Raw genomic sequence first — 16572 nt, forward strand, 5'->3', positions numbered from 1 at the left:
TAACTATTCACTTCAGGCAACTTTTCTCTAAAGTGAAAGTGTCACTTTTATCTGTGGCACTGGCTAGAGAGAAAACATATTCAGCAAGCTTCTCTTTTTATTTTTTAAGCAAATCTCTTTCTTTCAGGTAGCAGTAGCTGATGTGCAGTTTGGCCCCATGAGATTTCATCAAGATCAACTTCAGGTAATCTTCGAATGTAGTAAATAATGAACCCTGCCATAATTTTCACATGTGGATTTTTTTTACAGAGGAGGAGGGAGAGAGGCCTGAAGCTATGTACTAAAAATAGTCTTCTATTTTATAGTATTGGATCAAGGCTAATTTCCTTAACGTCATAACAGTGTTGTGGTTATATAAGGGAATACCCTTTCCTTAGGAATACACATTGAGGTATTCAGAGATGAAGAAATGTCTGCAATCTACTTTAAAATGGTTCAGGAAAAAATAACTGGGGGGTAGAAAAGCAAAGGTGACAAAATGTTAACAAATTGGTGAATCTAGAAGGGTGTACTGGTGTTCATTATCATCCGCAACTTTTCTGTAGGTTTGGAATGTTCCAGTATGAAAAATGAAAACAAATAGTCTTCTCTGTGCTGATGAATCAACTCTGTCTGTTGGAAAGGAAATGTGTATGACTTGTCTAATCCAAAACGTTAGACAGGAAATCACCTCAACTGGCTATTAAACTCACTGCCATTGAGTCGATTCATAGTAGCCCAACAGGACAGAGTAGAACTGCCCCATAGGGTTTCCAGGGAGCAGCTGAAGGATTTGAACTGCTGACCTTTTGGTTAGCAGCTGAGCTCTTAACCACTACACCACCAGGACTCCCAATTGGTTATTGGTATCATTTAATTTAGCCCCAAAATTATTTGGTGCTTCCTACACTGAAATGCCTGTTCACTATTATATTAAAAAAAAAAAAAAAAAAAGATGGCAGAAATGTCCATTCTTATTTGTGCAACTGGATAAATTTGGAGGAACTAAACCTTGGAGGAATAGGGTTTCTTTCCATTTGTAGTCTCTGTCTCACCACTGCCTCCCTGCACCCGTTGGTCAGTCTGGTTCAGAAGGGTGCAGCAGTGGTGTTCCTGAACCAGATTTGGTTGGAGGTACCTGTCTAGGTAAGAGGCAATTTATCCTGTCCCCCAGGCAACAGATCCAGGCCTGACCTGATTCACACCAAGCGCCCAGACACCAGCCAGTGCCCCGGGGCAGAGGCGTAGATGCTGCTTCTTATAGCAGGTCCTGTTTTTCTATCACTTAACTAGCAGGCTTTGAAATGTAACATTTTGGTCTACTTTAAATTTCTCCCATCAAAGTAATTTTTTTTTTCCAACTTGGAGGAATTGCATAAAACCTTGAGTCAAACATTTAAATATATTATTTAAATGACTAAGTATTCCAATAGTTTCAATGAAATAGTACTGAAATTTTTTATTGAAATAATATTGAATTTGCCACCTTACTTGGTGTTACTTACTTTCTGTTAACTTAAATAGCTGTGTGTTTTCATTGATTTTGTTTCAAGATAAAGTGCTTCAGGAATGTTTACTTTATAATATTGTAATCAAGTCTTTGTTGAATTCTGCTCATTCTGAACTTCCAGACTAAAAGCAGAAAACAGCCTTAATTTTGGGGAGCTGAGTGATAATGTCCTTGAGCTGTGTACAGGAGAAGGATTTATATTAACATATCATTATGTTTCTATCCGTGACTTGTTAAGAACTGACAGTTCTAACAGCATCTTTTTTTAAAAAAGTGTTCATGCTCTTTTGATCCAGGTACTTTTAGTGTTTACCAAAGAAGATAGCCAGTGTAACGGATTCTATAAGGCATGTGAAAAGACAGGGTTTAAGTGTACAGTCACCAAGGAGCCTCAGGCAGTGCTTGCCTGCTTCCTGGACAAACACCATGACATCATCATCATAGACCACAGACATCCCCGCCAGCTGGATGCAGATGCACTGTGCAGGTAAGCCTGAGACTCGGACCTGAATAGTGCTGTTGACATTTAGAATATCATTATTTCTAGGACTGATCTCACTATCTTTTTTTGTTTCATTTTCCTTTGCTTAAAACAATAAGAAAGTATGAATGAAAACCATTAAGGCTTAATCTGAAACCCAATATGTAATTAACTTTTTTTTTTTTTTATCATCTGCGTATCACTAAAATGAGTTGTTATAATTTTCTAGATGTTTTTAAGGTTATAAAAAAAATTTCTAATGTTAGGTGAACGTTCCTTGTTTACAATACTTGCAGAATATCAAATCATGAGAGAATTCTGAGTAGCGGATATAAATCTAAGAAAAGGTCTTTGAAGAAAGTTATATGCTGCTGATAGAAGAAAGGCAAAGTAAAATGCTTGTTTTTATTTAATAGAAAACTTTATTTTGGGGAAGGCAAATCATAATTTTAATATAAAATGTTATAGTATATTAATTTTAAGGGCATTTAAACAGATTTAAGCCAAACATAAAAACCAAACCCATTGCCACCAAGTTGATTCCAACTCCTAGAGACCCTAAAGGAAGAGTAGAATGGCCCCGTAGGGTTTCCAGGGAGCAGCTGGTGGATTCAAACAGCTGAGCTTTTGGTTAGTAGCCGAGCTCTCAACCACTGTGCCACCAGGGCTCAAAACTGGTGTCACAAGAAAATGATACCATATCAAAAAGGCCACAAGAAAATGACATCATATCAAAAAGGTCATGCAGGGTATGTGATGATTTCAATGTGTGTTTATTCTCCTTGGTATTGAGAAACCACATTCCAGATAGGCAGACTAGGTAGCTTTTACCCTAGTGTGGTTTGCCTCAGTAGAACTTCCTCTCTGACCTTTATCTAGTGCCTAAAGTACTACTTATATTAATCTAGTTGAATCCACAGTAAGCCATTATCACTGCACCCCAGATTTGTTGGACATGCCATCTGGCTGGTCAGTTAGCACATTTGCAAGGGACTGCAGCCCAGGAGCAGTGGAGAGAGCTCTGACCAGGGTGAGGCTCAGGGCCTAGGCTCAGCTCTTCCATTGACTTTGGGTATCTTTCTTCCTCTTCTGTGCATGTGTTTTTTTCAGCTGTAAATTGGGAACACTTGGCTTCTAAGATCCCTTCTATCCCTATTTGATGGCCGTCATTCAGAGAAAGGAAGAAAATATCTAAAGAACGTGGTACTCAGTAGTATTGGTAGAATGCTGCAAGGTGGGAGAGGTATCAAAGGAGGGCCAAAGGGATGCCAAAATAGAAAAGATGAGCAGGCGGTAAGGTACTGAGGAAAACTCAGACTCTTTTTTCCAGTCTTGCTCAGGCCCAGACCTAGCCACAGGTATGTGCTGAACAATGAAAATTTCATGTTCATAAAGAGAACTCTGCTAGATCCTGTATTATCAAAGAAAGGTTAAACCAAAACCAGAAAACCAAACCCACCCATTGCTATTGAGTCAATTCCAACTCACAGCAGCCCTATAGGACAGAGTAGAACTGCCCGTAGGGCTTCCAAGGCTGTAATCTTCACAGGAGCAGGCTGCCACATCTTTGTCCTGTGGAGCTGCTGGTAGGTTCAAACCACCAACCTTTTGGTTAGCAGCCGAGTACTTAACCACTGCACCACCAGGGCTCCTTAAAGAAAGGTTGTGTTCAATTTTACACCACTTCTTAAGGAAAGAAAATGTGCTATTGTTGTATGTCTTATATAACAATACGAAAATAGTGTTAATTCATTCAGCAGATTTTTGTTGAGCCCTATACAAGAGTTTTCTAGGCCAAAAATAAATAAAATGTTCCTAGGAACTTGTAAGACTAGTGGAGTTGAAGTATTTAAGTGAAAAAAGTAATTTTACATAATACTCAGTCAAAAACACACACAAATAGCAAATTTCATAAGCATTACAGTTGAGTTGTCATCATGTAAATAAGTTTATACAATTTTAAAAATAAAGAATGTGAACTGGATGTGGTTTTAGTGAAATATAAAATGTCATGTGTACATCTCACCTACAAAGCCTCTGTCATCCCCCATCCAGACTCTGCTGGAGATTTAGGGCTTCCCAAGAGAAAGCTCTGACATCCAGAAGTTCTCTGTCATGTCAAGGGATACGACTCACAGGGTCATTTTGTTGTTGTCGTGTGCCACTGAGTTGATTCCTATTCCAAGTGACCCTATAGCACAGGATAGAACTGCCCCATAGGGTTTTCTAGGCTGTAATCTTTAAGGAAGCAGACTGCCACATCTTTTTCCCAAGGAGTGGCTGGTGGGTTCAGACCACTGGCTGACCTTTCGGTTAGCAGCCAAGTGCTTAACCACTGCACCATCAGAGGTCCTTTTAAAGGGTTTTAGGGCAAGTCTAATCCCCTTCTCCAGAATGGGTTTCTAGCATTTGAGGACAGGGATTGTGCCCCTCTGAGATGTCTTCTCTTTTCTGGGTTGAGCACTTCCTCACTGCTGTCAGCAGTTCCTCACAGAGCCCTCTGAGTACGCTTTTGCAATCGATGTCTCATGTAAGCATGGTCTCTAGGACTAAAAACCCAGATGGTTTGGATAGACCAGTGAAGAGAAAGCAGAATAGCCGCCTCCCCTGTGCTAGCCAGAGAATGGACCTTTATGAGCGCAACCGTCAATCTCCTTCCTTTCTTGATGGTCATGTCACAGCTCAGGTCTTTCTCACTAGCTAATGTTCCACCATATTATCCTCATTTTGTTAGGGGGTGGGCGAGGGTCCTTGTGCCATTCATAGTAAGTTTTCTAGAGGCAAGAGCAGGCCCTGCCTTTATGTATCCTAAGTTGGTTGGTTCACCTGGATTCTGGCCCTCACCTGGTTTCTCTCCCTTAAGATCATCCCCTTTAAGGATACCTGCCCATTATAGACTGTTTCTTCAAGGAGTCTTTCTGGGCTCCCCTACTGAACCTGCTTCCCCTCTCAGCAGGCCTACCCAGCTCACAAGACCTTAGCTGTGGCAGAGCTCTGTCCTCCCCTTCATCCTCCCTTTTGAGACGCCTTGTGATCAGTGTTTTTAATCAACTGCTGACCTAAGTGACTAGCATTCATTTGTATTTCTCTTATAAGATGCTTTACTAAAGGCCAAATATTCTGTATTTTCTACATTTCCCAAATCTGCCAGTTTAAGAACCCTGCTTTGCAGGTTTTCTCACCTTTGGGCACTGTATTTGGTACTAGAAACACACACATGAATATGACATGGCTCTTGCCCCTGAGGAGCTAATGATTTAGTTGGCAAGGCAAGCAAGTAATTTTAGCACAGGAGAGTAAGTGACCACAGAGGAGGTATATAAAGAGTGCCTGTGTTAGGACAGCTTCACAAGGACATTTGGGTTGAGAGTCCTGAAGGATTAGCAGGAGTTTTGAAAGGAGGAAGGGTGGAGAAAACCTTTCTAGGTGAGGGAACAGCTTGTGTAGGGACAGGCATAAGTGAGCTCCGGGCGTCCAAGGCTCTTCTGCGGGTTTTATATAGCTGCTAGATCAGGCAGGTGTGAACTGTGGCTGATGGTGAAGCTAGAGCAGCAGACATGAGCCAGATCACAAGGCCCTTGTATGCTGAGCCAAAGGCTTTAGACTTCACTCTGTAGACAGTTGAGACGCTGACATATTCTGTGCAAGTCAAGAGCATCATGAAAGATCATCCTGGCTGCCAAGTGGAGAGTGGAGTTGAAAAGGTAAGTCAGTGAGTTTTGAAGCTGTGTTATACACCATCTTGTGTGATGCCTCCTGTCAGTGGCTCCTCCCAACTTCCTATCGAAAAACTCACAAAGATAGTAAGAGATGGACTGACCACAGCAATAAAAATACAAAGATAAGATGATAGAGATGTCAGAAGCTAGAGAAACAGAAAAGGACAGGGATTCCCACTATGTCTCTTGTACCTTGGGGACTAATTAAGAAGCCTGTTCTACAGGGACTGGAAGAACCCCTGAGACTATGGCCCCCAGATACCCTGCTAACTTGGAACTGAAGCCATTCCCAAAGCCCACTTTTCAGACAAAGGTTAGATTGATCTATAAAACAAACAATAACACACCCGAGGAATGTGCTTCTTAGTTCAGTCAAATATATGAGACCAAATGGGTAACACCTGCCCAAAAGCAAGACGAGAAGGCAGGAAGGGACAGGACAACTGGACGAATGGAGAACCTGGGGTAGAAAGGGGGAGAGTGCTGTCACATTATGGGATTATAACCGACGTCACAAAACAATATGCGTATAAATTTTTGAATGGGAAACTAACTTGAGCTGTAAACTTTAACCTAAAACACAATAAAATTAAAAAAAAAAAACAAGCCAGGTCTGGACTGTCCCTCATATACTTCAGTCTCAGAAGCAGAAAAGGCTTTGCTTCACTCTCACTGTGTCCTGCCAAGCCTGGGATGCTGGAGATGCACTGCCCAGAGGAACAGATGGCTAAGCCCCAGCTGGCCAGAGGCCTACCCTCCAGCCCCCTTCATTTACTTTCTATGTCTGTTTGGAAACTGAAGACAGGGAGCAGAGGGAGGTGGACAGGGACATAGTGTTTCCTGCCATGATGTAGAAGGGACAGAGGCATAAGCAGTCTGGGAACATTCTGTGAATATCTGCAATATTCACAGAACAACAGATTGCATCAAATTCTCAGGTTGAGTTAGATAACAGAGAGGAGAGCAGGTGCCTGCTCTGTGCAGTGGAGCCATGCTGTAGGATGCCTGCTGGCTGCACTCTCTGAACCTGCATTTGCACCCTTTTACCTGATGTGCAGGCCTAGACTTAAGAGGAGGACAGCTGCTAACCCCAGAATGTGCAGTGAAGAAGCATACCATGAAGAAGTGCAGGAAAACTTCTGGCCCTCTGTGCTGGCAAACTCTCGGCCTGGGTTGATGTTGTTTCCTTACTCAGGGATGAGTAAGCAGTATAAAGAATGAGGCCTGTGAAAAGCTGTCACAGCATATGGAGGTGGAAAGAATAACCCTAAAGATTAAGAAGATTGTTTTCGACAAGCAACTAATGAACGTTTTAGAAGACATATGCTTAGTGTACTCAAAAGAAATGAAGCACTATTCCTTTGTGCAACAAGACCAGTACTTGGTAATGGAAGATTTTATAAAGGAGGCTGGCAGAAGTGAAGCATTGTGTAGAAACCTAAAATACATTAACAGAATTCAAATCCATGTTGAATGCTGAAGCAGGATTGAACTCAGAACGCCTGATGCTTTCATTCAATCTCTTGGTTCACTTTGGTCTGCAGGTTCTTTTTACCATTGTAAATTTCGTTCTTTTCAATCGGAAACTCGCTCTGCACAACAGAGAGAACAGGAGCAATGTATGGGCAATGGAGTTGTGCTTTTGTAAAACTTAGCCCATTAAAGGGCTTTGCTGTGTTCTTATAGGAAGCCTCCCTAATGTGGCCTTTTTCCCCCCGTTTTGTGTTGAGACTGTCATCAGAATCATTCGTAGTTGCCTTGAGACTGATAGATGCCCCCAATACCCATTTCCATTCTTTTCGTGACGACAGAATCTCTGATATTTAGCTGGGTTTATGGCCACCTAGAAAAATTCCCCAACTTTTCTCATAGTTGGCCAATGGAAGTATTGTGTGCATCTTCTGGAAAGTGTCCTTGAAGGGAGGGTGCATGCCCTTCTTCTGCCCCCTTCTTACTGTCTGGAATGTGGACATTATGGCCAGAGCTCAAATATCTATCTTGGACTACAAGGAAGGAACCATGTACGGATACTGACAGGAGCCTGGTTCTGACGCTGCAGAGTGCCCTGGAAGTCTTGGACTGCCTCCTCTGCACATCCTTTTTTTTTTAACTGTAATATGTTTTAAGTGAAAATTTACAATTCAAATCAGTTTCTCCTGCAAAAACTTATGCACACATTATTATGTGACCCTAGTTGCTCTCTCCCTAATGAGACAGCACACACCTCCTCTCCACCCTGTATTCTCCGTGTCCATTCAACCAGCTCCTTTCCCCCTTGCCTTCTCATCTCGCTTCCAGACAGGAGCTGCCCACATAGTCTCATGTGTCTACTCGAACCAAGAAGCTCACTCCTCACCAGTATCATTTTCTTTCTTACAGTCCAGTCCAATCCATGTCTGAAGAGTTGGCTTTGGGAATTGTTCCAGTCTTTTTTGGGGGGTGGGGGGTGGGGCTAACAGAGGATCTGGGAACCATGACCTCCAGGGTCTAGTTTCATTCAGACATTAAGTCTGATCTTTTTTATGAGAATTTGAGGTCTGCATCCCACTGTTCTCCTGCTCCATCAGGGATTCTCTGTTGTGTTCCCTGTCACGGCAGTCATTGGTTATAGCTGGGTACCATCTAGTTCTTTTGGTCTCAGTCTGATGTAGTATCTGGTTTATGTGGCCCTTTCTGTCTCTCCAGGCCCCCATCCTTAATTTTTCTGTCAGGTATTGGTTCTCTTCTTTCTAACATAAGAATTACCTAGTTTTGGATTTTTGTTGTTGTTGCCTCCATTCAGCCTAAGAACTCTTCATTCTTTGTGCTGCTTAGAATACAGTGGAGGGAGAGCTGATCCTTTTGCTCTTTCAACCCTACCTTAAGCGCAGCTGTCAGCTTGTGATAATACACATACCCTAGTGTTTTCCTTTGGAACAAGGCAGGGGAAATTCCCCACCTGAAACAACTTAGGTTAACAAAGACTAAAACAAATAGAAGGCACGTCACCTCAGCTGATACATTTGAACTCCGTAATTGTTATGGTTCCCACAGTCCACTGATCAGGAATTTATCTCCAAAAGAAAGAAAAGGTGAATCTAGAGTGTGAAGGGATTTTTTGCTCTCCCTTATTGCCCACCCCCCACTTTAATTGTTCTATCAAAATTAAGTGTATTTGTTTTTTAAAGAATTGTTTTAAATTTATTTGAAAGTTTTTTTTTTTTTTTTAAGGTCTATCAGATCGTCAAAACTCTCAGAGAACACAGTTATTATTGGTGTTGTACGCAGGTAAACTTTTATTTTTTCTGGTGTTGAAATTCAGGTGTCAGTATAATGCTTGCCCTTAGAGATGGTTGAATAATAACTTGTATGCTGTCACAGGCATGATTCTTTTTAGTTTGGCCTTTTCTTTTTTATTCTTTCTTTCTTTCTTTTGCTTCTCCAGTTAACTTCATGGAGGGAATTTCTGTGGTTTTGAACTGCCTTTTACTTTAGAAATAGACAAACCATCAGAGAATTCTGTTCCTAAAAGTAGGAACGTTCCAGGGGTATCTTCTTGGGGCCTTCTAACTCAGATTTCTGTGAAGATTTGAATTTTCTAGAAATAGAGGAAAATCTTGTATTTCATCCTTAAACTGTAGATGAGAAAAGAATAGAAATATGTGAGGAGGAGGGGAGTATTCAAATAAATGTTTAGTTTATATATTTTTATAGATATAAGAAATTTTTCTGTGTCTTTTAAAATTTTTCCTGAGCTGTTAGGGGGAAGAGGGACCTTTTTTTTTTTTAATAAACTGAAGGTAGAAGCAAGTCAGAGTAATTTAGTTTACATTTAAATTTTTACATATTAAATAGGTATGTGCACATCCCTGTATTCTGACTAATGTAATCTTTGTATTTCAAGTATTAATATATACTGCCAAAAAGCTAAATATGAAATTGAAACAGAAAATTATTTTCAACTTTTATACTTTAGATTTTTATATTAACCTGATTCATCCAAAAGTACTCATTATGTCACAGTCGTCGTATTATGTAAATTAGTGCATAGTTAAAGGAGGGAGATATAATTGATAAAAACTATCTCTAACTTTTTACTGTGTTCTTTTGAAGGGGGGATAGAGAAGAGTCATCTGTAATGCCCCTCGTTGCTGCTGGTTTTACAAGGGTACGTACCAGCTTCTTTGTTATACGAGTATAATTCAGTGTGAGAAATTATTTTTTCTCAGTTCAGTGCTCAGCAAAAGTTTTGAATTAATTTGAAGTTAAAAAAAAAAAATTGTCCTTATGCCATTACAGTTTGGTGTAACTTTATAACTGGGTAATCTAATCTACCACACTTTACTTTCTTATTCTCTTAAAACTATGTCTGCTAAAGTCACGTAAACAGAATAAAATCTCCTTTAATGCTTTACTCATTAAAAATTATACAGTGGGATATATTTTTATAATGCTTGTATGTATACATGCAGCTTTTTTCTTCTTTTTTTTATTTGTCCTTTAGATGAAGGTTTACAGAACAAACTGGCTCTCATTAAACAGTACACATATTATTTTATGGCATTGGTTAGCAAATCCATGACACATCAATACTCTCTCTTCTCAACCTTGGGTTCCCTATTACCAACTTCCCTGTCCTCTATATGTATGGAACTTTTAAGACAAGTTCGGGGATTCTGTAAATAAGGCAACCCAAACACTGTTCTCTTTTCTTCCACCCCAGCTCTAAAATGTTGGTTTCTCCTAAGCCAAAAGTCTGCCGAGGGCTTTTGTCCGAACCAAGAACCAAACTGTTGCCGTCAAGTCAATTCTGACTCATAGTTACCCCGTAAGACAGAGTAGAACTGCCCCATAGAGTTTCCAGGGAGCAGCTGGTGGACTTGAACTCCTGACCTTTTGGTTAGCACTGAACACTTAGCCAGTGGTGCCACCAGGGCTTCATAAAAATATATCCAATGGTAAAGTGGGTTGCAAATGAAGCCTTGGAAATCATGATGGAGAAAACTGAAGTAAGGTTGACCTTTGGGCAAATTTCTAGCCCAAATTTGTATTAGTGAGGTAACAAGAAACTTCAAGCCATGAATTTAGTTTAACGTGGTTCTGGAAGAGGAGTAAGGCTAGGTAACTGGCAGAAGCAAATACAGATCCTTCCCAGAGGCCTTGGAGAATCTGTACAAGTAATTGTTCAAGATCAACAGGCAACACTCAGTCAAAACCATCCAACCCACAAGGAGTCAAGATATCATGACTAAGAACTACTGTGGGGGCAGGGGTGCAAGACAGCAGAAACAGAACTGCATACTCCTCAGTTAGTAGAATTATCAGACATGGATTATAAAGCAATTATGCGTAGTATATATAAAGAAATAAAAGACAACAAAAGCTTGACAATATCAGAAAGGAATAGGAACCTTATAAAAAGGGACATAGCAGATTTTTAAACATAACAAATTGAGTTTTGAGAAATGAAAAACGTAGTAACTGAAAAATTTTAAACTTAGGCAGTAGATCAACAGAAATTATCCACCAGGTAGCACAGAGATACGAAATAAGTTAGAGAGCTTAGGAAATGTGGAGACCAGAGTGTAAAGGTTTAGCATAAATATAATTGGAGTTCTGGAAGGAGAGGAGAGAGAATGAAGCAGAGGAAGTATTTGAGGAGTGAATGAGAATTTTCCAGAACTGATGAAAGACTACAGTTCACAGATTCAAAAACTTCAGCAAAACCAAAGTAAATAAAAAGAAGACACATCATAGTGAATCCCCCAAAACAAAGAAAATGAAGAAAAGATCTTAAAATAAGCCAGAGAAAAAAAGATTACCTTCAAAAGAATGACAGACTGATAACTTCTCAACAGCAACAAACAGGAAACAGGAGACAGTGGAGTAATATTTTTAATGTGGTAGGAAAAAATAATTGCCAACCTAGAGTTCTATACCCAGATAAACATCTTTCAAAAATGGGGATAAAATAAAGACTTTCAGAAAAGTGAAAACTAAGAGAGTAGATCCTTGCAAAAAGAAGTTCTAAATGATACAGTTGAAGCAGAAGGCAGGTGATCCCAGGTGGAAGATATGAAATGCAGGAGGAATGTGGAGCAAAGAAAATGATGAATATGGGATAAACGCATTTACTGTATAAAACAGTACTTTTTTTTTTTTTTTTTTAGTCCAATTAGCGATTACAGAAAGAAAAAGACTGCAACCCAAGAATTATACCAGCTATGTTGCTGTTCACCTTTCAGGTCAAAAGAAAGATACTTGAGGGTATAAATAAAAATCAGAGACACATTCCCCTAAGAACCCTATCTGAGGAAAATAAACTGAGAGAAGAGTCTGACCATACAAGGAATGAACTAGAGCAGAAGCCTCAAGATAAGGGAAGATGAAAAGAGGAGGAAAAGTAGAGAGAAGGGAAGCCCACCATGTGCATTATCTCTCACACCACCCTCCTCTTGCTCTCGCTCTCCTTCTTTCTCTCTCTTTGTACATACATTTGTGCATATGTGTGTGTTTAGTTTTATCTATCTATCTATTAGACCTAAATGAATAAGTACAGACTAGAACATATAATATCCTTGCAACAGAAGAGACATAACAAAAGGGAAATTTAAATAATAGCTCAGTATTTAAGTTCTAGACTATCTTAGCAAACCGTAGGTGTTTGCAAGTTTGTGAAGAGGTGGTGGAGGTAAAACAGGGCCAGCTTAAGGTATGTGAAGGCCCTGAACACTGATAATCTGTGGTGCCCCTTGCTCTGCTTACTCACACCTTCGAATGACATATGTGAGTTATATATATACGTGTATGTGTGTCTTAAGCTATCCATGATACAACTTCTTTTTTAAATGTGACTGTAATATTAGTGATTGAATGCAAAAGTGGAGTAGTATGCCATTTTAACGGAATGAGATGAGCTAGATGATAAAATTTTTAGTGGATGCAGGGTACTAAGATTTTTCCTATATATCACATTTTCTACAAAAAGAATATTCCACATATTCTACAACAAAGAAAATGAATCATTGAACTTAATTGCTTCAACAATCAATGTAAAATTCTGTTGATCTCCCACAACAAAAAATTGACTTTCACCACTTTTGCTTTTAGCAGCTCATACTTCAGTTTTGATGCTTGTTTCGTAATTCTTTGCAACGGTACACTTACTTGAGATCCTTTGCATTTGTGCGTCATCTGGGACTGGATCGTTAGGTTGCTTGATACCCAGACAAAACCCTGATCACTCTTCAAATGGGGACGTCTGCCTTCGCCCTGGCAACAGAAGGAACTCTGGAAGGGGCCCTGCGTCATACTCAGACTTGGAGATAATAGCCTGCAGATGCCCCACCTCTTAGGCCTCAGTCAGATAGGGTGTAATCCATTTATTGAGCAGGTAAAATCCATTCTGTTCACAGAAATAAACCAAAAAAACTGTTGCCGTCGAGTTGATTCCAACTCATAGTGAACCTACAGGACAGAGTAGAACTGCCCCATAGGATTTCTAAGGAGCGGCTGGTGGATTCAAACTGCTGACCTTTTGGTTAGCAGCCGAGCCCTTAACCACTGTGCCACCAGGGCTTGCAGAAATAGGGCTGAGTAAATGTTCACAAGGATTTTTTACATCTGAATGGAACAGTGTTACAGAACACAGTGGCTACTAGGATGTCTTCATGGGATATATAATTTAGTGGAGTGGGTCTGTGCTTCTCAGATCTACCTAATTTGCTTTAATTGGCATGAAATGCTTCCAGTAAATATTACATTAAAAAAAGCCAATGTCCCCAGCAATAAGAGATACTGGCAAATCCATGGCTTCTGTCAGTCCCTCTGCCATGGAGGATAATCATTTGTTGGCTAGTTGAGCTTTGGTTAGATGTTAGTGTAACAAACCACCACTTATCTGTTGGAAAAATACGGCCGTGGTGATAGAAATGACGGCAGAGGTTTTATTATAGAATTTTGTAAGACGAACAACTTCTTCATTGTAAATACCTTTTTTCAACAACATAAACAATGACTATACACGTGGACCTTGCCAGATGGGATACACAAGAATCAAATCGACTACATCTGTGGAAAGGGAAGATGGGGAAGCTCAACATCATCAGTCAAAACAAGGCCAGGAGCCAGCTGTGGAACAGACCATCAATTGCTCATATGCAAGTTCAAGTTCAAGTTGAGTAAATCGAAGAAAACAAGTCCACAAGAGCCAAAATTTCAACCTTGAATACATCCCACTTGAATTTAGAGACCATCTCAAGAATAGATTGGATGCATTGAATGCTAACAGCCAAAGCTGAGATGAGTTGTGGGCTGACATCAAGGACATCATAAACGAAGAAAGAAAAAGTTCATTAAAAAGACAGGAAAGAAAGAAAACACCAAAATGGATGTCAGAAGAGACTCTGAAACTTGCTCTTGAACATACATTAGCTAAAGCAAACTGAAGAAACGATCACGTTAAGAGCTGAACAAAAGATTCCAGAGGGAGGCCTGAGAAGACAAAGTATTATAATGAAATGTGCAAAGGCCTGGAGTTAGGAGACCCAAAAGGGAAGAAAATGCTCAGCATTTCTTAAGCTGAAAGAACTGAAGAAAAAATTCAAGCCTTGAAATGCAATATTGAAGGACTCTGAGCAAAAAATTGAACAACACAGAAAGCATCAAAAAAAGACGGCATACACAGAGTCACTGTACCAAAAAGAATTTGCTGACATTCACCCATTTCAGGAGGTAGCGTATGATCAAGAGTCAATGGTACTGAAGGAAGAAGTCCAAGCTGCACTGAAGGCGTTGGCAAATAACAGGGCTCCAGGAATTGACGGAATACCAGTTGAGGTGTTTCAGCAAATGGATGCAGTGCTGGAAGCACTCATTCCATGCCAAGAAATTTGGAAGACAGGTACCTGGCCAGCCGACTGGAAGAGATCCATATACATGCCCGTTCCAAAGAAAGGCGATCTAATGGAATGTGGTAGTTATCAAACGATATCATTATATCACATTGAAATAAAATTTCAGTGAAGATCATTCAAAAGCAGTTGCAGCCTGTCATGGATTGAATTGTGTCCCCCAGAAATACTGTCAACTCAGCTAGGTCATGATTCCCAGTATTGTGTGATTGTCCACCATTTTGTCATCTGATGTGATTTTCCTATGTGTTGTAAATCCCATCTCTTATGATGTGATGAGATGGGATTAGCAGCAGTTATGTTAATGAGGCAGGACACAATCTACAAGATTAGATTTTGTCTAAATCGAATCACTTTTGAGATACAAAAGAGAGAAGCTAGCAGAGAGTCAGAGGGACCTCATACCACCAAGAAAGCAATGCTGGGAGCAGAGTGTGTCTTTTGGACCCAAGGTTCCTGTGCAGAAAAGCTCCTAGACCACGGGAAGATTGATGACAAGGACCTTCCCCTAGAGAGAGAAAGCCTTCCACTGAAGCTAACACCCTGAATTTGGACCCCTAGCCTACTAGACTGTGAGAGGATGAATTTCTCTTTATTAAAGCCATCCACTTGTGGTATTTCTGTTATAGCAGCACTAGGTGACTTAAGACGCAGCAATACATCGACAGGGAACTGCCAGAAATTCAAGCTGGATTCAGAAGAGGACTTGGAACGAGGGATATCATTGCTGATGTCACATGGATCTTGGCTGAAAACAGAATACCAGAAAGATGTTCACCTGTGTTTTATTTACTATGCAATGACATTTGACTGTGCATCATAAGAAATTATGGAAAATGTTGCAAAGAATGGGAATTCCAGAACAGTTAATTGTGCTCAGGAGGAACCTGCACATAGAACAAGATGCAGCTGTTCGAACAGAACAGGGGGATACTGCGTGGTTTAAAGTCAGGAAAGGTGTGCATCAGGGTTGTATTCTTTCACCATACCTGTTTAATCTGTATGCTGAGCAAATAATCTGAGAAAATGGACTGTGTGAAGAAGAACGTGGCACCAGGATTGGAGGAAGACTCATTAACAACCTGCGATATGCAGATGACACAGCCTTGCTTGCTGAAAGTGAAGAGGGCTTGAAGCACTTACTGATGAAGATCAAAGACCACAGCCTTCAGTGTGGATTACACCACAATATAAAGAAAACAAAAATCCTCACAACTGGACCAATAAGCAACATCATGATAAACAGAGAAAAAAAAAGTTGTCAAGGATTTCATTTTACTTGGATCCACAGTCAACTCCCATGGAAGCAGCAGTCAAGAAATCAAAGGACGTATGTGTTGGGAAAATATGCTGCAAAAGACATCTTTAAAGTGTTAAAAAGCAAAGACGTCACTTTGAGGACTAAGGTATGCCTGAACCAAACCATGATATTTTCAGTCACCTGATATACATGTGAAAGCTGGCTAATGAATAAGGAAGACCAAAGAAGAAGTGATGCCTTTGAATTATGTTGTTGGCGAAGAATATGCCATGGACAGCCAGTGGAACAAACAGATCTGTCTTGGAAGAAGTACAGCCAGAGCACTCCTTAGAAGCAGGGATGGCGAGACTTTGTCTCGTGTACTTTGGACGTGTTATCCGAAGGGACCATTCCCTGGAGAGGGACATCATGCTTGGTAACGTAGAGTGTCAGAGAAAAAGGAAGACCCTCAATGAGATGGATTGACACAGTGGCTGCAACAGTGGGCTCAAATACAGCAAAGATTTTGAGGATGGCTCAGGATGGGGCAGTGTTTCTGCTGTACATGGGGTCACCATGACTCAGTGGACCTAACAACAGCAACAACAACAGTGTAGCAAAGTGCAGCCTCAGTGGAGGTGAGATACAGGTGCGAATAGAAATGGAAGCATATTTTCGCTTACTGTGAGCTTGTATGAATTTAAAGAGGATTCAATGTTACTCTTCAATAAGTGATATACTCTATAAAAGCC

At 40.3% G+C, this 16572-nt stretch overlaps 1 protein-coding gene across 5 annotated transcripts in view; it reads left to right on the forward strand.

Moving 5' to 3' along the window:
* The window catches only part of PDE8A (phosphodiesterase 8A), a 134242-nt gene that overhangs the window by 55411 nt on the left and 62259 nt on the right, over positions 1-16572 (forward strand). For all 5 annotated transcript variants that reach the window (XR_010317383.1, XM_064267175.1, XM_064267177.1 and 2 more), the window contains exons 2-5: positions 128-184; positions 1786-1976; positions 8900-8956; positions 9782-9836. Coding sequence is in view for 4 of the 5 variants with exons in the window: in XM_064267175.1 (XP_064123245.1) it covers positions 128-184; positions 1786-1976; positions 8900-8956; positions 9782-9836 (360 nt within the window). In the remaining variant the exon portion in view is untranslated. The remainder of the gene's footprint in view (positions 1-127; positions 185-1785; positions 1977-8899; positions 8957-9781; positions 9837-16572) is intronic.

Source organism: Loxodonta africana, chromosome 13 (genome assembly GCF_030014295.1).
Source record: "Loxodonta africana isolate mLoxAfr1 chromosome 13, mLoxAfr1.hap2, whole genome shotgun sequence".
NCBI classification, from domain to species: Eukaryota; Metazoa; Chordata; class Mammalia; order Proboscidea; family Elephantidae; genus Loxodonta; species Loxodonta africana.